The sequence below is a fragment of the Cystoisospora suis genome, assembly GCF_002600585.1.
Source record: "Cystoisospora suis strain Wien I chromosome Unknown contig_5147, whole genome shotgun sequence".
NCBI lineage: Eukaryota > Apicomplexa > Conoidasida > Eucoccidiorida > Sarcocystidae > Cystoisospora > Cystoisospora suis.
Window position 1 is genome coordinate 728 of NW_027157939.1, and position 27,061 is coordinate 27,788.

Here is a 27,061-nt window from a genome sequence, read left to right on the forward strand (position 1 = left end):
TAGAGAAAGGTGAAAAACGTCCGTTTTCCTTTGTCCGGTCTGCAGGGATGACTTCTCTGTACTTCCACGCGGAGCACGGGCACATTTCGCTGTGCTTTTTATAGGCTACAGCCAACGCATCTCAATGAGATGTAGTCCCACGGACTACCGCGTTCCTGCAACCTTTTCTCCAGTTAGTGCGCGGATACATCCTGGTGTGCAGGCCTAGTCCGTGTAGTCGTTTCCGCATGCGTTTGCCAAGACTTCCCGTTTTGGGACTTGCACCGGTCGCTCGCTTGGAACCTTAATGAAATTAGCTCTCCCGGTGTTAACGGAGCACCTCGCGAGCACACACAGATTTCGTGTGGACGGGCAGGGTCGACTTTTTCTGGGCAGCATTACGGACAGGAGCAGATCTGGGGCAGAAACACGGACAGGCCCCCCGGGCTTGGACTGCCGCCCCAGCAACGGTGTCTTGGGCCCGAGACCAATTTGCAAGTTCAACAGTGACTCAGAAATAGTACCTGCTGTCCGTGCGTAGGAACAGTCAGTTGCCTGGACCAGACCGCGTCTGCACACGTCTTCCTGTTTCGCTCTTGCGGCCCGCTTGGAGCTCCTTTTGTCTTTTGTGCTTCACACACAGTCGTGATTCTGTCCAAGCAGATATATTTTGTGAGATTTCTTTGCGATCTTGACATGAGACGAAGCTCCATCCGTTTCTAGGGCTATTCTCGTGGGGAAACATGAGGGTCAGCGATGCGTGTGACTACTCCTTCGCCCGTGTTTCTGCTTCACACAACAGTCTGCTCCTTCAAGTTCAGCCCTCTTGACATGCAACCCATGAAAGCGCAAGTTGTCTTTCCAGACTGTTCGTCCCTCAGATGGAGAGGGAGTCAGCTGCCCCAGGCTTTGTCGATGCGTCGAGAGCAACCGAATCCTCTGATTGCCCGGCCTTGCCGACCGTGTCCGGAGTTTGCGTGCCGCCTCTTCGTCTCTCGACAGCGGGAGAATAAGCGGAGCCCTTGCAACAGGGACTGTTTTCGACAACTTGCTGTGGGCGGCCCCGCATTATCAGTCGTGGGTTCAGTTGATACTTTCCCCAGCCAAAGCTGGCTGGGTGCTGCAAAAGATTGCGCTCGATCTGTGTCGTGCAGCCCCCTGCAAAATCCACTTGGTTTGCGGCGTCTTAGACAAAGTTGTGGGACCCACGCTGCCCCATGCCCGACATCTCGATTTTCGTTAAGGGTGCGAACCGTGACGCAGTCCCGCGACCGACCCAAGGACAACCCGGATGCCTTCGAGCGCCCGTCACTCGGGTGTAGCGCGTATGCCGAGGCACCTGGAAGTGGAATCCACTGTTTCGCAACGGAAAACTACAATCAGTTGTCTCTCCTACGAGATAGGCGAGTCTCGCCGTCATCTTTATTTCTCGGAGAAGAGGAAGCCAGTTCGGAGCAGCTCTCCCAGGCACTCATGGCCTCTGACGTCTGTACGCGCCGGCGTATTCGTCTGTGGCTTAGAGCGGGCATTGGCAGCCGTGGGGAGGCTTACTCTCAACGCCCGGCGACAGGTCTAGCAGCAGTGCGGACCCGAATTCGTCGCAGCCCATGTGATGAAAATGGAAACGCGCTGCAAATCCCTACCGACGGCACATGGCAGCACGCACCCGAGCCACGTGCTTCCGGCTCGAAACGATACTACAGACCGAGTCAAAAAGGTGCCTGCACAAGTGAAGACTCAGCACACTCTGAAAGCTGTCAAGCATTATCGTGCACTGACTCTCTGTTCCGCGTCAATGGGCCGAGCTTACCCGATGAAGAATGCATCTTCGGAGGTTGGAACGGTACGGGTCAGCCGGATGGAGAGAGTGTACGGCGAATGTATAACTCCAGAAGCCCTTGCTCTCCGGGCACAACACTGCTCTCCCGGCTTGCTCTTGCCGAACAAGAGGCACTGCGCACTCCCCGCAGTGCCACTGTGGGCATTGGTGGCGAAGTGTATGGCAACCTGATGTCGAGGCTTGCTATTCAGGAAAGCGAGACTGCTCGAGGCAACGCCGCACTCCTGGTCAGTAGTCCCGCTGTAGGTGTAAGAGAACTGTCCTTGTTGTACTCTTTGAGGTACCTTTGCGTTTCTGTGTGCATTCTGCGCAACGGTGAACGGCGGAGGGATACTGAACAACGATTAGAAGCAAGCTGCTTGTTCCCCTGTCTACCGGGCAGGTTTGCGCGTGAACTCGTCAAAGCGCGGGGTGCGTGCGGATGTACTGTGATAATTCAAGCTTCCTCAAACATCGGAAGGGGATTCGTGCTACTCGGCCTCCCGGACACGAGGAATTTGATTCGACTTACAGATCGAGGTTCTGACACCAGCTTGTATCGGCTGTGCTCCTTTTCTTTTCTTAGCCTGTTGTGGGCGCAGAGACAAGCGTTGACCTGCAGGCTCCTTCGCACGCGAACCATGTGGCTGTCGATGAGACAGCGAAATCAGTTTCTTGCCCATGCTGACGAGGTGGTGTTTTTTCTCAGGTATCCTTACGGAGCCCTTTTCGACAACGGTTTCTCTCAGTCAGGATTACAGATGGGTGCTGTCTTTATTGTGTTGGTAGGCCATGGATCGGCGTCATCTCGTGCCTCTTCGAGAGGAGTTGAGCAGCGAACTCAGCAAACGGCGAAGAATATTGAAGGGTCGCACTGGGTCCACTCGCACCGCCGAGAGCTGCGGAGTAACTGTGTCTCGGCGGATGCGGGTGCTGGATCTTGATTCTGTGTCGCCTGCCATTCTTCATCACTCTTTCATGTTTCTCTTAGTGAAGCACCTTCCTGCAGAATTGTGCCTGAAGGTAATCAGCCGAATAGCAGTCTACAGAGACACTCACACGCAGCTGGCGTACGAAAATCTCATTCGGGATCTCGGCACCATCTTCACCAAGCACAACGAGACGACTTTTGTTCCCCACGACTTGGGGCCTGCGCTCGTTGCCTATTTGTCGAGAATCGTGCAGACCATATCGGTTGCGTGGAGTGTGGACTACGTCCGCCGGTTTGGATGCTTCTCCAAACAGTTTATTGTAAATCAAATCGAAAAAAGCACGAAGCCTCGGTTTTTCGACTTCGTTCGTTACGAGCGGAAAGGAGGTAAGTGGGATTGGTCGCAAGGCGATGTCCGAGGTTGTCCGCATTGTAACTTGCTCTTTCCTGTTCGGTCAATCTCTTCTCTGCCAACGGTCAAGGTAGGTTTAGCAGGACATCTGCGGAGCTAGACTCTTTGGAAGTGAGTACCCCAGAGCTCCTTGAACTCGCGTTCAAGTTGGATGGGGTTTTGCAACCTCACGTTGAGGAGTATGTCGAGGCAACGGCATTGAAGCCCCGTCGTGACATGTGTTCGTATGTCTTCGATTCATACCCAGTAGGAGTGCGTCCGTAGTTCTGATCGCGTGAGTGACGGCGTAGACGTGTGGATCCACCATACAGATTAGACCATCAGCTGAGTGTATCGGTTCTCTCGTCCGTTTTGGACTGACCCTGCAGGAATCAAGCCACTTCCTCCAATCATTACTCACCCTCATCGTCTCTCGTCCTACGTCCGTATGCTAGACGAAAGCTCTGCCAAATTCTATCTTTATGTCCACTTGAAACGACATGGGCAACTTCCCTTGCAGCACCAGCTGCAGTGTGGCATGGTGGAGGCCGGCTCAGCTCCGGACAGTCGCCTGAATGTGGGTCCACATCCTCTCCGGGACAGTAGCTTCGTATCAGCTTCTTGCCAGAGCACCTACGAGGATGTTTCGAAGCTGCCGCGATCATTTGTCGCCGCGGAAAAGGAACTTCAATGTCCGACAGTGTCACGGAGCCTGTCCGGCACAAGCAGGGCAACACGTCGAGTAGCTCCGCTGGATGAAGCGCGGAAGAAGATAAACCTCCACGGCTCAACAGCTGAGCGAAAGAAGGCTATTGAGAGACCGGAGGCGTATGACCGCATTCTGGCAGCTGAGCACTTGGGTGTCGGCCATGAGGAACTAGTCAGCCGAACGCTTGAGGGAGAAGAGATTTCCTCCGGTGACGGAGTGGACTATCTTGAGAGCCAGCTACAGGTGCTCATGGATGAGGGGGCGTGTGGACACATCACAAAGCTTGACCTTCGGGCAATGGTGCTCTCAGAGCAGGGTCTCTGTGACGTGAATGGAGAGGAGCTTGGAAGCCTCCCCGAGCAGGCTAACAGCAATATCAGTCTCGAGCCAGGTGTCGAAATGACGGAAGGTGGAAGCGACAGTACTCTCCACTCAAAGTCGTCTTGTGCTGCTTTCCTACCGTCCCATTCTCAATGTGATTACTCTCAAGGAAGTACGCAGAACCCGACATTATCGCTATCTGCTGATTCCCTGCGCATGCAGGCCACGCCTGCGGCGCTGGGCTGCACGGCCGTCTCGCGGGAGCTCCAGAAAACAGCGCGTTCATCGGGAAGCTTCCGGGCAAAACGGGAGATAAGCAGCAGCCATGCCCTGGTGCCAAGCAAAACAGAACCGGAGTGCGAATGGGGTTGGAAGTGGCAGTTTCAGAAGGCTGAGAGTGACGGTCACGGGGCTAGCGGGCATCAGGAAGAAGGCGCTCAGGCAGCAGAGAAGTGGTGGGGTTCTTCGTGGGATAGGGCAAAAGCGGGCTTCAGGTACAAAGGTGAGTGCCGTCTGCAGGAGGATGGTCCCCATACAGGTTTCTAGCTGGGAAGTTGAATAGTGTGAAAAACTGTCACATGGATAGCTAAGCGGCTGTCTACGAAGTGCAAAATTGTCAAAGGTCCAGTTCTTGGAGCTAAGATTGTAGACTGTTGGAAATTGTCTCTGTTGTACCGACTACTGAAATGCGCGGACAAAATCAACCGATTCCCTGAAGTTGTGCATTCGAAGATTTTCTTTGAGGCCGTGTGGTCGCGTGGTACCGAAATCCGTGCACCACCCAAAAGGGCCTGACGCTTCTTCCGCGTGCGGGCGAGCCCCTTTTGCTTTGCAAGAACTTAGTATGCTAGAAGCTACTATAGTTGTCAGCTGCCTTTCTGGGTTGCACTGTAGCGGCTGATGTCTTGACCATCGGAAACGGACTCTGATCGATACACAGTGTCCAACTCAGCGTCGGAGTAAAATCTCCCCGCACCTGCAATGCACGCCCAAGAAACACCAGCTCCCTTTGCAGGCGTCCGGGCAACTCTACCAGCAATGTGGGGTCGAGACCTGAGACTAGCAACGGACTAGCCTCTCCCCTACAGTAGAGCATGTAACCTGTTCTGTTGTGTTCTTGCAGGCAAACTGTACAGCATACTTCCGGGTGAAGGTTGGAAGCAGCTGAAAGGTGAAACTGAGAAACTGCTCAGGCCAAGGAAGAGGACTGGAAAACATGCACCGAAACGAGAGCGACGGGTTGAACGCAAGACGAGAATGCACAGGGTCCAACAACTGCTGCTTCATGGGCCATCGTAGTTTCCGTTGTTGGAGTCTCATTCGCGACAGAGTGCATCGGTTCTGGCAGAGAGAAAGCATTCGGTAGAGTGATAACGTACTCTTTTCTCTTCGCGTCGTTGTGTTTTCGGGAACACGCCGACCGGTTTTTTAGACCCTAAACAGGGAGATGTGTGTCTGGGTTTATCCGGACTTTCAGGTATGTCTTTCGTTCTTTTTCCCCTCTGATGCTTTCCGATAATACCAATTTGTCAGTGACGTACAGCCGCTTGCAGCGCGAGTGTGACCACCCAGAACACCTAGGGCCTCGGTCTGGCAAAAATGATTCAGCTGCGGTACAGATTGCCCGCTGCCTGTATCTGACGTCTGGATGGTTGGACAGGTGGCTAGTTTTCATTGACCTATTGAAGTTTCGATCTGCTCAAACGGCAGCAAGCGAGGCATTCGGAGTTGCGTCTGACTTACCTCTGATTTTGCTAAGACTGACTGATGGCCCAGTCGAGGCTGAGCTCAGCCACCACAGCCAGTTCAGCGTTTCCATCAGACAAAACACGGCCCCCAGTAAGAAACAGGCCGCACACTCCGACTTCAAGTCGCATCGCGGGCATTACGCAGCCCCCTTGTCTAAGCTGCTGCATCCTCGTCGGCCCCTGGCACGCTCTAGCGGCTTAGCAACTTCCGGTGTCACGAGCTCGGCGTACAACAGCTTCACCATTTTCTCGGCAGCTTGCGAGTCTCCCCGGCAGACTTGCGGCTAGTCCGCCCATCCCGCTTTCTTCCCCGTGATACGAGAAGCGGTTCAACGAGTAGAAGTGCCCTTCCGGCTCTCCCGGCAATAATCTCTGACACAGTGGACCGAGTGACGCTCCGAGGAGGAGTCGACATGAAACGGCTTCCCCGGTAGTAGCTGGTGCGGCCAGCGTGCAGACACCCCACATTTGCGCCAACAACCCAACACTGGTAGTACGATGGACGTACGGCGTTCTGGTGTATCTGAGAGTTGCCGCCCCTCTTCCGAGGCTCCTTGCTGTCGCTTCATACGTAACAGAGTTGCTCTGTTTTTCTGATCTGCTCTTCATGCGCATCCGTAAACCTCGTATTCTGTATAGGGCTAGTCCTCTTCCTGAAACTCTATACGCGGCGGCGCTAACCCCTTCACCTCAGGCCTAATGAGGTTGGGTGCCTGAGTTCGCTCGAGATCAATCTCCCTGAAGGGGAAGGTTCCCCGGTATTTGTTGTATCTCCAACTCTGCTGCTGTGCTCCTGGTTGCATGTGGTTCTGAATTCAATGAAGCAGTTTTTCGGCTGTTAGCAACGTCCAGACATCAACGGGACACTTGAAGTGAGGCCGCTCTGTGTGCCAGTCCTGTCTCGTCCAGGCAGCAGGCAGGGAGTACACACGCAACATCACACGGGGAGCTGATTCTGTCAAGTGTGGATTGAAATCCTTGATACATTACCCGATACAAATCCTTACTTTATTTCGAGAGATGCGAGCAGGGACCCGCCTTTGACACGTGTACGAGAGCCACCCGGAAGCACAACGGACGGAAACTTCGAACACGGTGCATCCCGGACTTACTCAAGCCTTCAACTGCAACCCTGGCTCAGCTTACGTTAGGCTGGTCCTCTCCTTCACACAAGCACGAGCTCTGCCGCGGCCTAAGCTATGTCCTAGTTACCTCTGTGGGCCATACTATGTGGTTCAGACTGCCGGGAGCCGGGAAAACTCTCCTGCCGCTGCCGGGACACAGAAGTGCCCGACTACCAACTGGCCGTGTTCACTTAGGCGCTTCTGGTAACCTTGGTTCCCAACGGTGACTGGAGCTTTTGTCGGAGAAATATTCGGCAAGCCGTCTTGAGAGGTCAAAAGAACAGAATCGGAAGAAGTGTCCTGCCCAGTGTAGCATTCGGCAGAAGCGCCACACATTTCGAAGGGGCAGTAGACTGGAGACGAAAGGGCGCATTCCTGAACTGCCAGCACACTCAGGTGCTGCGATTACTGGGAGCGAGCAGATTTTTGAACTGCAACATGGTCTTGTTGATCAAATCTACACTTCGCCGACTTGGTTCCTGTTGGCGTTCCGTAAAAGAGGCGCACCCCTGACTTGCCCACGGGCTGGAGCAAGAATCAGCATCCGGTGTCGTACTGGACGGAGTTCAGTCCAACTATACGCTTAAGCGAGTAATTTCCCTCAGCCTCAAACTGCAGCCACTCCGGAGGTTACGCCAACAACAGAACCACACGAAGAAAGAAAAGCAGTCCTTCATCCAAGAACTCAGGGTAATCTGGATGAGAGAAGTGACTTGAGGCACATGACTACGGTTCAACGTGACACTCTACCTTCCTCGGCTTCGCTCTCCGCTCAATGGGCACGCGAAAGAACGCGGAATAAAATCTGAACAGGAGAGAGCCGGCAGCCATTGACAAAAAGACCACTTGGGACGAAGGCTGGAACGAGTTGTCTGTAACGCCACGCTCCCGGGGAAGCACAAAAGAAACAGTCAAAAAGAGTCTCCTGCCCCGAGACCCACGATGCATGCGTCCCTATGAACTCGGTCAGACAGTCAAAATCTGCAGGTGGTCAGCGGAGGAGAGTGTGAGCGAGGGCGATACTCCTGAGCCCATTAGTCACGCAGTCACAGCTCTCCTCGAAAAATTTGAGAAAGCGAGGGCTCTGGCCGCATTTCAATTGCAGCAGCTGGCGCATGCTCGCTAACAAACAACGGGAGAAAGAAGCCTTACCTGCCACTTCCTAATACTAAAACAACTTGATATTCCTCAAATGTCTTTCTCACTCAACTCCCGAGGCGAAGAGACCGTAGTTGGCTAGATAAAGCACTGTACAGGAGATTGTGTCCCTTCACGTGATACTTGCTCACAGTCTTCGCGCTTGCTCTCCTCTAGCGTTGTTTCACTGTCCGCCTGCTGTTCTCCCCTGTTCCCACGTTGACTGGTCCGGTCGTCAACAGGGACAATGACGTCTCCCACCGGCTGCGGGGGACGCCGACGTTCAACCCCGCCATCGGCATCATCGAAGGAATTTTTGCTGAGGAGACGTGGCGGCGGAGTCTTTGCAAAGTTCAAGGCAACAGCGCCAACCTGCATCGCCAGCACTTCGATCTTGTGAGACGCGTGATGCGAAACTGACACTCCCTGTAGAGTTGACGTTCCATCAGCTGCGCTCGGGTTTCCAACGTCGGACTCCCCCACCAGGAGCTCGGCTCGAACCACAGATTCCCGCTTGTCCCCCTCGGGGTCCTTCAGGATGTCTCCCTCTGCGCTCTCGCCTTGTGAACAGGCGCCCCCTTTCAGCGGCTGGTAATTCCGTCCATATCGTGCAGCGATGTCTATGGTGCTCAGCATCTCTTTTTTTTTGCGCACGTTCTCGGTTAGTTCGCCGACAGGAGATACTGGCGGAGCAGGAGGGGCACTAACCGCTTGACCGTGCTCGAACTGCTCCTTCAGAGCGCTCACGGACGCAAAACCGACGTCCTTAGGAGGTTTGGTCCTCAGCTTGTACATGGCCTCGCCCAAAGCCGGCGACCCAGTGAAGAGTGCAGCTGCTTTGTCTTTCAAACTTCGCTTTCAATGCAGCAATAGGAGAGACCTGCATTTCTTCGTCCTGTCCAACTGACACCAGAGTAGGAGAGCATTCCGGAGACCTGCCAGTGGAAGATGCCGATTTCTGTGCACCATTTGCACGGGGCTGGCCCCGCGATTGTCGCGCTAACATCTCCACCAGAGACCCAACAGCATTAATCTGACACGTTGGTTTTGCTGAAGTCAGATTATCATCACTCGAAGATTTCGAGTGTCCTTCCAGCTTCTTCACGAGTGCTCCAACGGTAGCACTCCTGCCGAACGCCGCCTTGATCGGAACGACGGTAGCGTCGTTCAAAGACTTCGAACGTCCCTCCATCTTCTTCACCAGGGACCCAGCTATGGTAGATCTGTCGCACGACCGGCTGACGGGACCGCAGCTAGCATCGCTGAGAGACTTACGTCGGACAGAAAGCTGCTTTGCCGACTGGGACTTCTCTGTCTCCTGGCGCTGCTGCGAGGGGCTTTCACCCGTAGCAGTTTCCACTCCAGACGTCTCGTCTTCGCGCGTGAGAGAGAGCTCGCTTGGGTCAGACTCGACGAGCTTCCCATTATTCGAGGTCGCAGCTAACTTCGCCTCCGCCTGCCGCCTTTCGAACTGTGCCCTCAAATGGCTGACTGTGGACGATTTGATGATGAGAAGGTCCGGCGGGCGCGAGCATTCGCCCGCACCACTAGGAGCTGACAAGCTTACACTGTGTTCCATGGCTTGAATCAATTCCGAATAGCGCGCCTATATAGCCCAGCGGCCGACATTCATGGGTTTGCGTACGAACAATTGATCACAAGAAAACGCAACGTTGAACACCGACTCGGCAACTCCCAAAGCAGCAGCAATCCAGATGCAGTCGCTCACACTCTGAAGCTCTAACACGGCAGGGGGAAACCAATGCCCCTCCTAAACCTCGCGGCCTCCCCGCTCACCGCTCCGCTGCACGATGATTCACCAGTCGATGTAGGATGAAGCTCAAGCGCCACGCAGACACGCTTTAGTTTCAACGTACCCACTTGCGGTTCTGTACCTCTCTGTCCAAACTGAGATAAAGATGTGCGTGCCTGACGAAAACGTTAACCGTTGCATGTGGGCTTCAGCTGTCTTGAAAGAAGTGCGTGCCCAACGCGGGATCCATATCATCTCGTTCCTGACTTCAGCATCGATCTTCAGCACGCTAAATGGTCCCCCTGTGCCTGAACGCACTTGGTTTGCGGTCGTTACCCCAACTAAACGGGCGAGCTTTTGGACACAGCGAAAAGTCGCCCCAGATATGAAAACAAAGACGAGCACACTCGCCCGGCGCCCCTGCGGACGCAAGAAGAAAAATGCTGCCAATTCACCTATGGAACGACTGGGCCTGTTCACAAGGCTTCGAGAGAGACAACTCCATCGCCACAACAGCCAGTGCGAAACACGGATGCTCGCTGCTTGCGGCCGGGGGTGGAAATGTGGAGGTTCTGGCCCAACCACGGCTCGACGCTTAGTCAGAAAACATTAAGGCCCCGGGTGAACTGTCAGAACTGATCAAAGAGAGAAGTTGCCTACGCAAAAGTCAGAAGGTTGACAGTTCGCCCCAGAGTGTATGCCTGCCACCAAGGCGTTGAACTGTCAAACCGCCACGAGGCTCGAAAACCCGACGCGACAGAACTGCTTCTGGTTGGCTGCGGGCTTGCAAAGAGGGTCAGACACGGAAAATCCGCCTCAACTATCCGCAGCTACTTCAAATCAACCACAGCAGGTCCCCCCGAGGCGTAAAAATATCGGTCTGGCTGTAGGTACACTAGAGCTGGATCACAACAACTCCGGAGTCCGGGGAGCGCTCCCACCCCCCGTGCTGGCTTCCTGTTCACAACGAGGGCTCACGAACAGCCCACCTGCAGCAATGGCAACCCCCGCAAGCAGTTTGCGAGCCCTTCTCAGGGCTCCCCGCGAACTTTCGCTGGTCTTAGCGTGCGAGTTTGCTGACTCTTTTAGCACCTTCGCGCTGGACTACGTGTTCGTTTTGTATCTGAGCACTGTTTTCGGCTTTAGCGACCAGTGGGCTGGCTGGCTCTATGGATTGTACGGGGTGATGGTGCTACTCTACGGCATTATCTTGGGGCCGGTGATCGACAATCTCGGCGTCAAAAGAGCACTCGTTGCAGGGTCTGTCTTCGCCACAGCAGCAAGGATTTCCCTAGTGTTTGTGACAGAGGCAGCTCTGCTTATCGTCATCGTCCTGGCGCTCCTGCCAGTCGGCGTTGCGATGACGAGCAACGTTCTCAAGCTGGGAATAAGAAGGTACACGACCAAGGCGAACCGGTCCATGGCGTTCGACTGCTCGTGAGCCCGGCTGTTGAACTAATATCCCAAAGCAAAAAAAATTCTACCGGCTGCAGATATTTCACAATCAACTGCGCAGCACTGGGTTCAGCGATACTGCTGACTGCAACCCGGCTATTCGCATCTCAGTACGGGCAGTATTACCGAGTCTACCTGTTGCTGGCTTTCGGCTGCTGCTTTGCACAAGTTATTCTGGCGATGTGCCTGAGAGAGATTTCCGTGGATGAGGAGACGGAAGCCGTCAGCGAGTTTTCGGTCGAAACGTCACATCCAATGGAGGTACGCTGACAAAATGCATTGCTCGACGATACTGGCACCCCCTCTTCGATAGATTATTCGCCATGTGTGCAAGTCAAAAAATTTCTGGAGATTCTTGGGTGTATCCCTGCTTGTCTGCACCGGTGAGCCACGCACTGACAGCTCGCTGGCACCCAGTCCAACAGTTGCTGCTGCTGGCAGGTGTTGGGACCTGCCTGAGGTTGGTCTTCGCTAGTAACGGCTCACCGACAGCAGGTGAAACTGACCTGCCTCGTGCTGTCTTGCAGGCATTTTGGGAGCACCTTTCCCAAGACATTTACTAGAGGTACCTGTACTCGCATGACGAGAAAGATCACAACTATGATACCGGATACCCTGCAGCCAATGGAGCAAATGCGCCGTTCGAGCTCGTTCTTTCCACAAATCCTTTACTCATCATGCTTCTCATGCCGGTACTGTCGTGTGCACAACTACACCGCTATTTCTCCGCATATGAGCTCCTGGCGCTCGTAAGGCTGCGAACCACTGGGCCGTTCAGCATGATGCCGTTCAACAATGATTTCCAGGGTTCCCTTGTCTCTGCTCTGTCGATGTTCGTGATGGTGAGCGCTGCCCCGCATTCAAACTTCCGGTGCGATACGATGGGAGATCTCCACATTCAGGGAGTATCAACATCCGTAGTCGCAGCCGTGGTTGCCGTCGCAGCCTTCACCGTTGGTGAGCTGATATGGGCGCCAAGGTTCTTAGAAATGTCTGTCATGGTACGACTCACAAAAAAGCACTCCGGCACGTGTCTCAACACCGGTCCCGCGCAACAGGTTGGTGACGAGGGTAAAGAGGGAACGGGTCCGTAAGCACTACCGCCGGATCCGCCGACAAGGTTCACTTGAGCTTGATCGCAGTCATTGCCTTAACCGGATTCCCTAAATTCATCGCCCGGCTCGTCGCGGGTGGTTCTTCGGGATATCTGCTCCAGCGCTATTGTGAGCCATTCAAGTTGCTCCGGTGAAAGAATCCTCTACACCGTTGCACCCTGCAGGTCCCCAACAAGGAATATGCGAGAACGGAGGCATGGTATGGTTTGCCATCGGGCTTACAGCAGGTAGGAAGCCGCTAATGAAGGGGGATTAGTTGACCGGCATCACCAGCACTCCTCAGTCACAACTCCCGTTGCACTCCTCGTATGCAGACGCGCTCTCGATATCGGTAACTGTCCAATGTAGAAAGTGCTCAAAGAAACTACTGTGACGACAGATTTCAGGTCAAGAGGAGAGCACACCGACCGAAGGCATGCAGAAGCTACTGCCCACAAAGACGGGTCACAGGAAAATCCTGGGGGAAGCCACGCTCACACACTGCACCGCCTGATAACCACCATGTCGTGCCAGTTCGGACACGGTGGCGCCACGTGGCAACGGTGTGTCGTGCAAGCAAGAGCACTCATTGAGGGCTTTCCTGTGCGTTTGCCTGAAGTTCCTTCCCCACAATGGCGTGAACGTCCGCGTACTGAAAACAACACACGCAGGTGCCCCCCAAGCATGCTCAGGATTGGTGACAAGCCAAAAGGCCGAGACAGATCCCTCCTCTAGGGCTGATATCCTTCCCAATGATCCCACGAGCGAATGCACATTCCAAGACTCCTTCGGGTGTACACTCGTATCAGGTCCGCTGTCTCCATCTACTTGTCGTCGGGCCATGGGCCCCCACGCAAACCTAGCTATCACGAAGAAGAACGACCCGCCAGCCGCCCTGTCTAGTTGGTCACTCAGCTTACCGTCACTCTACTTACTTTGTTAACGCATCGGTCAAGACAGCTGCTTTCACCCGCATCAAGTCTAGCGTCTTTGACACTGGGAATGCACTTTGTCCAGCAAGTATCTTGGATCCTGCGCACTCACCACACATCACAGGAGACAGCGAACTTTGCGATGGTCCACCAACCTCTGTTTTTTGCGTGGCTAATGCTCGGCGTGGCTTACCTCCTATATAAGTCAGCCATTCCCAGGATTTCGACAACGGCGGCCTGGACCGGATCGATTTTCTCTTCGGCAGACATTTTCATGAGCAAACTGGCGTACGAACCGTGGTAAAATGTTGTGGTGGCTATGCCAGCGGCTGGGTATTTGCTGGTGAGCGTGCTTGATCCCCCTTGCTTCTCCCGGTGCATGTGGCGCCGCCCTGTAGCTTTTTCACGGGGATTAGGGTTCCGTTTGGCACGTGTTGAAGGTGTCCAGTACGAGTCTTACGAAAGAAAAGTGGTTATTCTGGGCACAGATGAGGCGCTTATGCATGCCGAAGATTATGCTCTTTCATGTCTTACGACTTCCATGTGGCTGCGGGTTGGCGGCTGAAAATTGTATCTTGTGCATGCACAGTGGATTTGTCGTCCCCATCCCGACTATCGTCGGTGCTTTTTTCCCCTTGACGCTGAGCACTCCGACCCATCGCAACGGAGTGAGCACAGTGCGTAGAAATGGCAGTGATCAGCTCTACGCCTCGTTGCTAGCTGTTGTGTTTCAGGACCGGTGTCCAAGGGTCCCTGCCTCCATGCAGCTCGGAGAGGTGTCCCCACAGAGCCGTGACCGCTCCCTTCGCCGTGCAGGGGTGCACAGCTGGCAACAATCAGACTTGTCGATCCACCCTTCGGTCTGTTCTGTTGTCACATCACTAATCTCATGTTCCGGCGGGCTCTCAGCGCGTTGTACTGAAAACGTTTTCTGAGTCTGCTGCCGTGCATGCCCAACGGACACAGCCGCGTGACAATTGCCACGGACCACGTACAATCCTTGTGATATACCCCTTCTCCAGGCCCTACGAAGAAAAGTATACGCCAAAATGAAGAGATCGCGCGCGACGAGGGCAATAGACGATCGCGACCTATCCCGGACGGACGTTGCCGCATCAGTAGAGTCTCCTCTCTCGGGATCTAAGCATCGGCTCGGGTCCACGCCGACGAAGAAAAGAGCAGCGTCAACGGCAGAACCGGAAGGACTGGATGTGTCGCCACTTCTCTTGCCAACCAAGCCATCAGAACCACAGAAAAGCGACGCTGGTGTCGCCTCTTCCCGTCGCCGCCGGCAGTTTGCGGATGCAGCGACGTCCAACCGTGGACAGCCCCGCAGGGGAACCATTTATGTAGGCCATCTCCCTCTAGGATTCTATGAGCCTCAAATGAAGAAGTTTTTTTCACAGTTCGGGAAGGTTACTCGAGTGGAGCTGCGACGAAGCACCCGGACGGGGCACAGCAGGGGCTATGGTTTCGTTGAGTTTGAGCTACCCGAAGTGGCTGCCATTGTGGCCGAAACCATGCACAACTATATGATGTTCAATCGGACTCTCGTCTGCCACGTAGTACCCCCGGAGGACGTCCCCCCAAGACTTTTTTCCGGGGCGGGAAAGAAATTCAAGAGGTTTCCATCTCGTCTTATTGCAATCAAAAAACATAACAAACTCAACGACGAGCTTTCTTCTGCAAGGCAAGTCCACAGACGGGTCGTTAGCGACTTGAAGAAGCAACAGCAGCTGAAGGAACTAGGAATCGACTATACTTTTCGTCCTATCCTGAGCGAACTCGAGGCTCCTGCGGAGGCACCTCGGACAGCAGTTGCCAAGGGGCGCAGAAACATCAGGAGGTGGTTGGTGTGCCAAACCCTTGCCAGGAGGCAGCGCAGAAAAGCGCGGCTTGATGCGCGCAGGCAGCTTCTGAGAGAACGCCGAAAGAAGATTATCACTGGAAGGGCCTGCTCTGACGATGCACCGGGGGGGAAGATACCGAGACAGAAGAAACTGGCGACGACAAGGAGCGTGCCAAGTCAGGCGAGCAGGCAAAGAAGAATTTGAGAGGCCGTTAGTCTTAGCTTTCTCCGCGTGCTCAGTGATGGCATACCAGTTTGCGTATTTTTCTCGAGTACCGCGCGCAGGCGCCATGCTGATAGGGGGTTGTTGGCTCGGCCCTACTGGGCGCAGCTGGAAAGAGGGAAGACAAGCCTCGGCTTGGTTATAAGCGCCTGTCTGCTTTCAAGCGGGGAGTCAGAGATGCTTCTCTCTCGCGGCCAAAGGGATGTGGAGAACTGCATTGTCAGTGCGCTTGAACGTCGGCCGTGTCATGTGCTTCCACCGCACTCCTTTGCGGAATCGGTCTTACGCAGTACCCATGTAAGCGCGGTCTTGAAGTAGCTGAGATCGTGGAATCAACGTCCCCATACGATCAAGCGTTCATGGTATTCCTCATGAGACTCTTCAGCACCGCTGCGCAAAGAAAGGACATTCGGAATCGCCTGCGTTGTAGGCGTCGGTGAAAAAGATCGAGCGACTGAGAGGCTCCTCGTTGTCCTTCTGCACGCGTCAGTGTAGGACAGTGCGCAAGCAAAAACCTACCTCTCGATGCCTCCAAAGCTTCAACGGCCTTAAGAAACCGAAGTTCGGCTACCACTTCGTCAGGACCGCCCCGGCTTAGGGCCTCAGCTGCCTGGCTCCACGGCTCGCAGTTGGGAGTTTTGGATCGGCCGATGGGGTTTTGCAGCTTGGAACAGAAGCCGCAATGAAGCTTTCGCGGCGGGGAACCACTCGGATGTCGAGGGATTGGCGGTTCTTGGCATCGATCATTCTCAGGATGCGTGATCTGTTGAGTTATCGGAGGGGTTGAGGACACCGGAACGCACTGTTTCGTGATTAATGAGCGGCACTTCTTAAGAGTACCGCCGCAATAATTCTCAGTGACGATAGGGAGAAATTTAGCCGACAGTCTGTCTTTCCGAGCGCACGGCACGTCGCGAGTGTTTCACTGCACGTATGCGCGGAAACACGTTTCAGAAACTCTATGGCGGCCCCGGCTTAGCGCGGCAGAGGTTTCGGAGTCCGCTATACTTTGGCGCAAGTTCAGCGTTTCGGAAGCCCGTGTACGACGTTTTCCCCCTTTTTACTGCTGTCTAGACAAGACACGGGTTATGTTCATCTCTCTCTCAACCGGCGAGCACGAGGATGCAAACGCGGCACCTTGGCGAAGATAGCGTTCCAGCACTTACATAGAAGTCCACTGACTTCTATGTAAGTGCTGGAGCGCTTTTTCTTAGGTTGTGCGTTGCCCTGTACGCGGGGTGAACGCACGTAGCCAGGAGCTTGCAACAGTTAGAAGACAGCTTCGACTGCACAGGATCTCAGCAGTTCATGCCACCCGCAGGGACCCAGTCAGCACGTCGGCACACCGATCAAAAGCGGTCTGTAAGGATCTCTTTGCAGTCCTAGTCGTGACAGGTAGCTTCAGGAGACCTCCCCGCTCGGCAATAGCCGTGGCAGACTCACATGCAGGCTGTGGTAACCTGGTTGTATAAATTTGCCAGAACACGGACGTACGTTGATCACCGACTGCCTAGATAGGGGCTGCTCTACCGGCAGTACGGAGAACCGTTTCGTTGACATGATCGCGCATTCTGCTGATGCGGGTCGGAGTGAATTCTCGTGCTCTCCAGGGGTAGGACAATCGCGAGCTGTTGCTTGCGCAAAGGCGGATGCAGTCGGAGACGGCCACATGTGTGTTGCACAGCCTTGTCGGTTGTTGACGCTATGTAGGATCTGTAGGAAATGAGTGTACAGCCGCAGCACTGACTTCTGGTACTCTCGCCCGAGCGAGCTGCGGACCTGCAGGAAAAGTTCGCACCGTCTGATTTAGGGAGGGATCGCCATCTGTAGTTACTGTGGAAGAACGGCGATAGACAGGGAGACATCATATCATTTCCGTTACTTGCGTTGCGTCATCGGGGCGACACTAATGGTCTGCACACTGCAAGTGGAGTGACGCCCCGCTCCTAGTACGGCATTCGAGGCTCACTCGGCTAGCGCTTCGCGTGACAACGCAAGGGCGCCGGTGCGTCGGTGAACACCAACTCGAATATGGGCATTGTAAGACAGGCATGTTCTTCTCGGCCGTAAGACGAAGCACGGCAGTGGCACACTGGGAGGCAAACTGCAGCGATCCATCGCTCAACCATGGCGAGCACCCACCTGCGTCGAAGTTGCCTTCTCTGTTGTAAGAGCGCTCCGGCGTGACACAAGCAGCACCGAAGACTTCAGCGTTGGTCCGTTTGGCCACAGTTGGGAGGCGGACGGGAGGTGCCATTTCAGCGGCACGCTGGTTTGTGATTACCCTAAACCCGTGCCGCAACACTCTTCGTCAAAACTTCTCTAGTGCAGGCAGGTGCATTTCTGCCTCGTGCACCCGCTCCTCTGCTGTTCTGGAGGCCTCAGCAGTGTTTTCTTACGCCTTCAAAGGCTTCCGCCTTTTTTGATGCACTTGAAGCTCTGAAATAGAGGCGACCGGCCCCATACTTCACCAGCGACGTCACCGCCGACAAAGCTGCGGAGCTCGTGTGTCCGTGTGCAGGTTGACCACTTGCGCACTAGGCCGCTTATACAGCAGCTCCGACGGGGTTGATCTTGACTCAGTCTGAGAGAAACCTGCTGGGGTTTCAGACCTGGAGACAGCGTGGCCTGGCACCCCGAAAGATTCGTGCGATTGACTTGTACGCCCGGGGTCTGAACGTCTCACGAGTAGTCTGGGGTTTTGGCAGTCCCACGGGGGGCGACCCAACAGGCAGTAACCGGGTGCGAGTGAGGGATGCTTCGTTCCAGTATCCCTCCCCGCTGCCCAAGTGGAGCCCCGGGTCTCGGCTTGAGATGTTCGCGAAGGCCAACGCCAGCAGAAACGCACTACGCTGCGGTCGCGTGTCAGTCCGGCGAGGGTTTTGTTGGCGCGTGCCAAGCCCCCCAACACGGACCTACACGGTCCCTTAAGCTTAGCGATACCACACTCAATGATAAACAAGCGTCTAAAGGAAACGTCGCGCTCTTTTCGCAGACTGGGGGTCTCGCGGCCGGCGCCCAGAGCATGCGACTGCAGACCCCAAGAACTACGACTCTTGAAACACTGTAGCTATTCAAGCCTTCTTAGGTCTCTGAGTGCATTTCGGGCTTGAGAAATTCCGCGGCCGAAGAACCGACAAGATTCTACTCGATTGGGCATGCGCTGCTCCCCGCAAAATCGTTCAGAACCCAGTACCGGTCAAAGCACCTTTTCTTGTGAACATCGGTTTGCGAATCTGCACTTTCCTCTTTGCTCTCAGGGCTTTTTCTTTTCTCCACTTAGATAGCATCAATGCTGGTCACGCTGCCGTTACACGTGTCCGGCGCGAAGACGGACAAGAGGTCTGGTGCAGCCGAAGAACCGAGGAGTTTCTGCATCACAGCAGATGGACGGCGTAAGGTCCACACAACCTACCCGGACCAGTCTGAGATGATCGAAGAATACAATGCTCATGACGATACAATCGTTATGCGCAAGTTTCGGAGGCCGACCCCGTTGGGGGGGGAAGGTTCATGGGAGTATCTGATAGGTGCACCGCCGAGCTGCCAGGCTACGGTTACAGACAGCGGGGGAAATGTGCTGTTAACGCCTTCCGCTACGTCTCCGATCTGTGTCATGCTGGACACGAAAACCGCCTTTGAGTGGCGCATCAGGAACCTCCCGTATCCGAAAAGCACCTACCAAGTATCTGTGGACGTACAGACGTCCGAAATCATCGTGCGAACGACCAATAAGAAGTACTTCAAGAAGCTTTGCATACCAGAGATGAGCAAACTTCGCATTCCGATGAACCCGGAGAGTCTTTCTTGGACCCATCAGCACAGCACACTTGTCGTTGTCTATCTGAAGCCCAAAGCGGTATGCCATTTTGGAGTGACACGTACGGTACTCCGCAGCGTCATCGAAGCAGGGGCTCCCAGCAGCTCAGCCGTGTAGCCGCAGTGCGTGCAGGCCACCACATCATGATGCACAATGCACGGCCCTCTGGCCCGCCCGGCTGTCTTTATTACATGCGAAACAGCGGACGACTTCGTGGCCCTGAAATGTGACAACTGCAGTGAGAAACTTAGTTCCACCATGCACGGATGCTGCGACAGGCCGAGCATGTGCCAACTACAGCGGTCACGGAACTGTTGTGGTCTGCAATCTGGAAAAAATCCGTGTGTTTCCACGTGCTTGTAGGTGTTAGATTACCAGAAGAAGGCGGCAGAGGCGTCAAGGAAAGGCGCCGTGAGACTCACCTGACCCAGCAGACTGCGTGGCGAGGCGGTTCTGAGATCATACAAGCCATGTGACTCCCAACACATCGTCAGTCTTATTGTGAGATCCACCTTGTCCCCAAAGTAATGGGAGCTGTATAGCACTGAACCTGATCGTGGTTTCTTGAGAGACCCCCTGCTGTGCCCGGAACGCCTCCCCACAGAAAGGACTGACAACCGGTTCAGGTGGGGGGCAGAGCCTTCAAGCTAACAAAACCCCAAATTGTAGCTAATACAGCACCTGAAGATGACACAAAATGGAAGTGAGCTACAATAGCATATAATACTCATAAAGAGATAGGAGCTATGTACCTAGTTGTTGGAGCTATACTCAGTGTCTTGGGTACTATAATGTCTAATATGATCCGTGACCGAGAAGGTGCAAGGTGGCAGGCAGACTTGTGGTGCCCAGGGCACGACATAGTTGCAAATTATCGTAGCAACACAGCCAGAAAGTTGGTCTCCAGCCTACCAAATATGTCGGACGAAGAAGGCGGACGAGCAGCCGAAGCTTGGAAAAAACTGTCCCACAAGTCAAGAGCAAGAGGCAACAACTTCACACAACCAAGGTTTTGATGCAGACATCCTCCACGAGCGAGCAAGCAGAAGCGTTCCGAGCGGAAGGGTTCGCCAAGGCAAATCGACATCGGCGAAACCAAGAGTGTTTTTCCGGTAGCAACGTATCCCTAAACACGGCAAGCGCTGCCTTTCCACAAGTGAAGCTAGTACAGTTGGCAGCATTGATTGTTCTTTTTGGCTTGTCTATAGAACTGGTATGAGGTGTTCGAGAGATCTTCACTCTTCTGCATCAAATCGTCAAGCTTCTCGCCTCTTTGCAGCAAGTCGTCGATGTTCTTCAGCATCACGTCTTTCACCTGCGCGCCAGTTGAACACATTTTAGCACCTTGACAAATTCAGAGTCGTGAGTCTGCAGCATACACGAATACTGAGATACGAAACCATCCAACAACACCACAACTCTCACGTACGTGCCTGTGTAAGACATTTAAGACCAGTTACCCTGGAAAGAGGTCATCGTCAGGAGTGGAGGGAGAGGGGAGACGAAGAATAGCAACAACAGCACAGCACTGCCCGCGGGCCAACAGATTCTAAAACAAACTGAGCCAGTTGTCAGGTTGCCTCAAAAAGCTAGCGATCGGAAAAATCAGTGCCCCCAACTCCCGCAGCGTGGCGTAGAACGATCCTAGGGCGCGAGATGGACGAAGTGGACAGCGTCTTACCTCTGCGGAATACTAGCCAAGACGACTTCATACAGATCTCAGCACCACAGCTTACTAATGAACCACCCCCTGGCTAGGCTCTTACCAGTACTTCACACTGCCACACAGACTTAAGAGAGAACATCTGCAGCTAGAGCCCGCACGCCACGGCAGCCCCGGTAAACGCCTGCCTCGTCACCCGTGCGTCGTGGACGGTTGCTGAAGAGGCAGTCTCCCTATGTCCGCTCCGAACCTCTCTAGGCGAGTCCAGTGGACAAGTGCATCAACAGAACCAGTACTTACTTCGTCGAGGTCTCGTTGGACCTTGAGCAACTTGTCAGCTTCGACAGGGTTCTGGTACAGCTTCAGCAGCTCCGCACCTTCAGTTGAAAACATTGCTCCTTCCTTCGCGTCCTCCGTGATGTTCTCCCACATTCCGTCGTATTTCTTCAAAGCAACAAAAAGAGCACCAGCGAGCGGGGCAGACTCAAAAACGGCGTTGTTACCTGGCAGTCTCCAGGTGTGTCCGAGCATGAACAACGTGAGGTGGACGCCCTCAGCTTCTACAGTCGTGAATACGAATAGCGAGCTACCACAACGCTAGCAGATCTACGGTGGCAGACAAAGCAATAAGACTGCACTCATACGCGGACGGTGAAGACTTGACGCGACGGTACAGGAATACATGCATTTCAATATAGACACTGAATCAGGGTCCCGGCGATTAGTTCGGCTTTTATGCACTTCGTCGACTTCTTACCGGATACGATGTTACTGCACTGGAGTCAGCAGAACTGCAGAATGCTAAATGTATGAAGCAATATCACAACCGCATATAATTTCTCCGTCTCCCACACAGGCGGAAATGCTTGTAATGTTGTTTATGAGTTCCTGCCGCGCAAGCAGTCTACTATCGTCTAATGCATGCTCCCCCATGCGGACGCCACCGCCCGGCAAAATCACTATGTGGATTGCATGGACCCATCTGCCGGCCGCAACGGAGCCCAGCACCGTGGCCCTTGTAACAGCGGTATCTTACATCCTGGAAACCCTTTAAAGCTTGTGTTATGAGGCCGAAAGCAACCCGCATTGGGTACGCAGCTGTTGACAGGACCGTCGCCGCAAGCCCGGACGGGTGTACGAAAACGTGACAATGTCCGATGTTCTGTTCGAACTCAACCACCTGGCGTCTGCCTACTGGCGTTCTAGCGCAGATCAGTCTGCAGAACAGCAGGAAAACCCGAACTCTTGCAAAACGTTGTCTGCTGCTGAAGTCTCACGTCAAGTTGTGGAGCGGATGTCACCGTAGATGAAGTTGAGAATAAACACCTGTCAACGTAATCAAACACAGAGTTCCACGGTAGCTACTTGGACGAAACAGACTCAGATCGGCCATGTCGTCATTAAGATACAAGACGTGAAACAGAAAGTAAACCAAATAAAGAAGGGGAATACGACGCCACCAGAGAGAGAAAAACCATCTGAACCACGGGGCGCTGACTGATTTCGTCGTCCCTTCCCCCCTCTCCATGTAAGCACATAACGTAAAGAGTGGGAGAAACTGAAGAATGGCGTTAGTCCTACTCCGAGTCGGAGTGACTGCACCAGAACGAAGCACTTCGCTGCTTTTGAGCGTAAGTGCACAGGACCTGCAGAAGTCTGGCTGGCTTCCCCACCAGGCATCCATCCTTTCTGCTGATAACAACCTTCCTAGATACCATCGGCGCCTTCCTAGAATCCACGTACAGAGACAAGAGTGATGTGGACTCGCTAACGACGCTTGCAGAACTCCATCGCGCCCTCCCTCGCTGTCACTTGCTGCCCAGCCCCAGGGCATTTTGTACTTTGGGTGGAGACAGGCGACATTAAATATATGCCCCATCGCCCCAAACGCCTCTCTGTGTCAATTCTTTCACTCTGTAGCTGAAAAAAAGAACCGATGAACACACTTGACAGATACAGGTTAGATTCTTCGGACACAGAGTGGTAGCTGTAAGACGCTGCCCGGTGGAAAAAAGCGACAAAATGCGAGTGCCTCAAATTGAAACCCTTCCCCACTTCCAGAGGGCAGTGGCATTCCCTTCCACACGGCTGCTTGATCCTGTGACATCTTGACTACAGACTGTTATGCTGAGTACGAGAGTCACGCGCAGGAGCAAGTAGATCCGAACGCGAAAAAAACCTATCCCGATTACATTCCGGGTGTCCCGCTCGGTGTGACTTGACCAGTTGCTGAGAGGTACAGCAACGCCTGACTCCCGGCGATACTTTGGATAGAACTGCACGACGGGATACCGACAAAAGCCCCTCCTTAGACACGCAAACAAGATAGTAAGCACCTGCGACGATGTCGCAAGAAACGATTTCCAGCCAAGAAACTCTCGGTCCGCCACAATGGTCAGCCTGCGACCTACGTGCATTGCGCACCCGTACTGCAGCAGGTTCCGTGACTCTCTGATCGTCCCGTTATTGCGACTCTACCCGCGCATAGTCTCACGAGTAACGCACCCACGTCCGCGTACGGGTTTGACGGATGGCTAAACTCGTGTTCCCCACTATTTACTCCCAGAACGTAGACACGGTGTTGGCACGGGGGTTCGGGATGATGGTTACAGACATGCCTCAGTAAATACCACGCAGGCCTGCTCGGGACGAGTTGGGACTTCTCAGAAACAGCCCGCAGCAATTCCACTATGCCCTAAACAGAACAGGGATCTGTACGCCGAGACTTAGCTCCAATCTCAAGGAGCAGCTGCACACCTCAGTGGTGTACACTGGTTAAGGCGGCGGTGTGATAATCAGTCTCGCAACATTGTCCTTGCACAAAATTGCCCCTCAGGTTCGTTCATCTACGCCATGAGTTCCCTCTGGTCAACTGACGTAGTCTGCTCCCCAACGGCGTGCCAGAGTGGCTTCGGGAGCACCGCTGGGACAACAAAAATCCCAACATTCTGACGTCGCTGGACGTCGCAACCCATGTTAGAACGAATGCCCCAGCCCCGGTGCCCTTGAAAGTGGCAGAATTTGCCACTACGTGGACGTCAGTGTACATCAGTGCGACACGCATACAAAGGGACTCTACGGATAAATAGCCGCGACGCAACCGAGGAATTCTACCGAACTCAAAACGGTGTCGAACTGTATGGTAGAACAAAGTGTTGCTTGTACCTGGAATGGAAGACGATGTGTTCTTTCATCGTGCTACGGTGAAAAAAGGGAAAGCTCGACAGGTCGAAGCTGGCAGCTAGCTGTATCGGCTTCTCTGGATTCCACTTGTAAAGAATCAGAGAATACAGGGCCACCTTTTCACCAGCGCCTCCCCCTGCACCTTGAGTCGCTCGAGATGGCCCTCGTCCAAGAGAACTGTTGCTCCTGCCATCCATTTTGCCGCTTCCTTAAGGTATACTACAGAGGAAAACGCTACTATCCAATCTCAAGCTGTGCTGCCTGAAGAAAAACTGTCCGCCTCAATTCTGGACAGGTGGGACCTCCGCAGACTGCTTGATTCAACTCCTCACTGCTCCAGTCCTCATTACGACTGGCCTACTTGCCACAGCCCAGTTTCTTCACAGCAAACGCAACCATGAAAGGATAGACTCCGGAAAGGACGCAGAGGCCAAATGACAAGTGGACAGGGCTACCAGGAATGAAAAGAACGACACGGCCATAACCACCCCGGCCTGGCAAGACGGGAAGAAGCAATCCTGGCTGTGAGTTTCTAAGGCAAAGAAGGGCCGGCACTAAAGCGCCAACGTGCAATCATCCTGCCGCGCCAATGTGTGATTCGATACGAGAAAAGCCGGAGAGAGAAACCTGGTGAAAAGAAAACTGACGCGCAGCGCTCTGCGTAAGGTCAGACCATGCTTGAGGAACCGTGCTCCACGGAGCGAGGTGAGAGCGACTTTCCGGGATTCGATCGGCAGCTCTACTGTGAGGAAGCTCACCATGCCTTCACCAAGAATTCTAACAGCCATCACGAATGAAGAGCTATGTACAGCCGCAGGAGGAGGACTATGCATGAGAGTCGGAAGGCGTTGTCTCGTCCCTGCCGACACTCAATTTTTGCCTCCCGCCGCATGCCGAGCCTCCATGCTCTATTGCACGGATAGCGTCGAAGCCCGGACTTAATGTTTTGTGGGTCCTGCAGAGCCGCAGTTCAACGCGTTGCTTGCGTGAAAGCTTTCTACCAGACCGCGACATGCCAGACATCCAGGTGCTGCTAGTCTACAGTTGCCCGGCCTACTTCCCGAATACCTGGCCGTCCTTGCCACATACCCGGACCAGGACCGTAGTTGCCCTCCATTCGCAGGTGCAGCGGGCCGCACCGCGTGTGCCGTGGCAGCAAAACCCCTTTTCTTTGCTAAGTGTTACTCTGCAGAGATCGTAGGGGCTTTGCATACGACAAACAAAGCAGCATGCTGTTTCATATTCATATGTATGGCAGTGGTTAGGAGTGCTGAGGAGACCGCCCTTCGGGACGGCTTCTGGGCCGCCGTTCAAAATGACCTTTGTCCTTGGAAATGAGTGCTCTTCCCGGCTTCTAGAGTCCAGGTGTCGTTTTGCGGCAGAGACATCCTCACACGCGTGACACCGGCACCCAGGACGAATCTGCGTCAGCCACTCGGATCTTCGCCGTGAAACCCCAGCTAAGACACCTTCAATCCTGTAGCGGCTGCCGTCAACTCGAGGCACGCCTCTCGCGGCCTTTCCGTGCACCTCCGTCCACAGAAATCTTGATGATTTTTTTTTTTTATAAGTGGTATTGATGTAGACACGGTTTCTTCACATAAACTGTGAACCGCGGTGGAGTTCGACTTGGATCTCGATACGCGAGAAGACATACTTTTTAAAAAAAGTAGAGGCAGTCGACGAAAGTGAAAAAGACGTCAAAGAGAAAAGCAACAAACGCAAGGAGTAGATCAAGAACCGAGAGAGGCAAGAAGACGAGCTCTTTCGCGTTACATTACAAACTGGGGTACAATAAGCTGGTTCATGATTGTCTGTATCGCAATATTCACTCGAACAAAGTCAGGATCAACTGCAAGGTCTTTATGATTGTAGATTACCGCTGACTCCACATCCTCGGAAGTTAAACCGAATTTCTTCTGTACCTTCGCACCCACAAACGCCTGAGCTGTCAAAGTAACATTCTTCACGTCCAACTTGGACCGACTGGGGCTCTTCTGAATATATTCAACTAATTTCTGAAGCTCCTGCTTCATATACTCATGCACTTCGATCACTTTCGCCTTGTCGATCGTCTGGCCTCGTGCATTTGGTCTGCAGAAAAAATACCACAGAGAATCGCACAGAAAGCACGAATTCGTCAGAGCGCCCTTGATAAGAAGCCAACCACAAGAGACATTCACTCCGCGAAGAGAAACACTGACACCGCTCTCCATGAGACATCAGACATGAGCATACAGATATATTCATNNATGAGTAAAAAAAAAAAAAGAGAGAAAAGACGAAAAACGGCTGTCGTAACACTAACAGCCGTGTCCCCCTGCGCAAGAAGGTGACGGATGCTGCCACAATGTTGCCAGCTATAGATGCAGTCACACACATGCAAGGAACGCCCTGCCTTCCAAGCAAAAGCAAAACACGCTTACTCTGAGGGAGCAGAGGAACTCATTATCCTCACGATAAGGTCCTTGATCTGCGGATCATGCTGATATTTGTCGAGCAAAGTGTCGAAGTCGGGCATGGACAGACCGTACTGCTCCAACGGGTCTTCCGGATGCTTCTGCAGTACGCGCTCGTAGGCCTGCTCAAACCTGAAAGAAGAAGACGATCAACAAGCGACCTTCGACATGTAAACACAACAGGAAAAAACGGGAGAGTTCCTCTAACCAGCATACGTGCGAACAGACTTGCTTTCTCAAAAGCATCACAGAGAGTCCACAAGCACGCCGAGGCCGCTTCTCTACCAACTGAGGGCAGCGGCTTAGGCACACAAACAGAAAGCGGTACAAGGCAGGACAGACAACCGTCACACCAATAGCACGGCCGGACTGCGCGCGCGCCTTCAGAGACTTTGTATCTCAACCAAGGAATTTTGGCACGCTACCGTCTGAGTGCACGTACAAACACATTCAGAGATCAAAAGGGGAGGC

At 53.8% G+C, this 27,061-nt stretch overlaps 8 protein-coding genes across 8 annotated transcripts; 4 read left to right on the forward strand and 4 right to left on the reverse strand.

The window, feature by feature from the left end:
* Positions 1 to 44: 44 nt before the first annotated feature.
* Positions 45 to 5,677, forward strand: CSUI_008910 (uncharacterized protein). The gene is made up of 4 exons (XM_068069029.1): positions 45 to 2,046; positions 2,588 to 3,116; positions 3,510 to 4,696; positions 5,273 to 5,677. The coding sequence occupies exons 1-3, from the start codon at positions 736 to 738 to the stop codon at positions 4,694 to 4,696; spliced, it is 3,027 nt and encodes a 1,008-aa protein (XP_067918988.1). The 5' UTR covers positions 45 to 735; the 3' UTR covers positions 5,273 to 5,677.
* A 684-nt stretch (positions 5,678 to 6,361) lies between these two features.
* Positions 6,362 to 11,007, reverse strand: CSUI_008911 (uncharacterized protein). The gene has a single exon (XM_068069030.1). It carries the CDS (start codon positions 9,736 to 9,738, stop codon positions 8,926 to 8,928), a length of 813 nt encoding a protein of 270 aa, XP_067918989.1. The 5' UTR covers positions 9,739 to 11,007; the 3' UTR covers positions 6,362 to 8,925.
* Positions 10,605 to 12,738, forward strand: CSUI_008912 (major facilitator family protein; the record flags this gene model as incomplete). The annotated part of the gene is made up of 5 exons (XM_068069031.1): positions 10,605 to 11,349; positions 11,406 to 11,628; positions 11,931 to 12,453; positions 12,510 to 12,590; positions 12,647 to 12,738. The coding sequence occupies exons 1-5, from the start codon at positions 10,610 to 10,612 to the stop codon at positions 12,736 to 12,738; spliced, it is 1,659 nt and encodes a 552-aa protein (XP_067918990.1). The 5' UTR covers positions 10,605 to 10,609.
* Positions 12,739 to 12,988: 250 nt separating this feature from the next.
* CSUI_008913 (tim10 family protein) lies at positions 12,989 to 13,774 on the reverse strand (the record flags this gene model as incomplete). Its single annotated transcript, XM_068069032.1, has 3 exons — positions 12,989 to 13,113; positions 13,397 to 13,493; positions 13,587 to 13,774. The coding sequence occupies 3 exons, from the start codon at positions 13,772 to 13,774 to the stop codon at positions 13,048 to 13,050; spliced, it is 351 nt and encodes a 116-aa protein (XP_067918991.1). The 3' UTR covers positions 12,989 to 13,047.
* CSUI_008914 (rna recognition motif-containing protein) lies at positions 13,587 to 16,337 on the forward strand. Its single transcript, XM_068069033.1, has one exon. It carries the CDS (start codon positions 14,443 to 14,445, stop codon positions 15,445 to 15,447), a length of 1,005 nt encoding a protein of 334 aa, XP_067918992.1. The 5' UTR covers positions 13,587 to 14,442; the 3' UTR covers positions 15,448 to 16,337.
* A 2,420-nt stretch (positions 16,338 to 18,757) lies between these two features.
* Positions 18,758 to 19,767, forward strand: CSUI_008915 (dpcd family protein; the record flags this gene model as incomplete). The annotated part of the gene is made up of 2 exons (XM_068069034.1): positions 18,758 to 19,351; positions 19,649 to 19,767. 2 exons carry the CDS (start codon positions 18,758 to 18,760, stop codon positions 19,709 to 19,711), a joined length of 657 nt encoding a protein of 218 aa, XP_067918993.1. The 3' UTR covers positions 19,712 to 19,767.
* A 625-nt stretch (positions 19,768 to 20,392) lies between these two features.
* On the reverse strand, positions 20,393 to 25,210 carry CSUI_008916 (snare protein). Its single transcript, XM_068069035.1, has 4 exons — positions 24,114 to 25,210; positions 21,985 to 22,165; positions 21,249 to 21,392; positions 20,393 to 20,600 (listed from the first exon to the last, which is right to left on the reverse strand). Exons 1-4 carry the CDS (start codon positions 24,326 to 24,328, stop codon positions 20,448 to 20,450), a joined length of 693 nt encoding a protein of 230 aa, XP_067918994.1. The 5' UTR covers positions 24,329 to 25,210; the 3' UTR covers positions 20,393 to 20,447.
* A 561-nt stretch (positions 25,211 to 25,771) lies between these two features.
* Positions 25,772 to 26,721, reverse strand: CSUI_008917 (uncharacterized protein). The gene is made up of 2 exons (XM_068069036.1): positions 26,558 to 26,721; positions 25,772 to 26,225 (listed from the first exon to the last, which is right to left on the reverse strand). Exons 1-2 carry the CDS (start codon positions 26,650 to 26,652, stop codon positions 25,904 to 25,906), a joined length of 417 nt encoding a protein of 138 aa, XP_067918995.1. The 5' UTR covers positions 26,653 to 26,721; the 3' UTR covers positions 25,772 to 25,903.
* Positions 26,722 to 27,061: the final 340 nt, after the last annotated feature.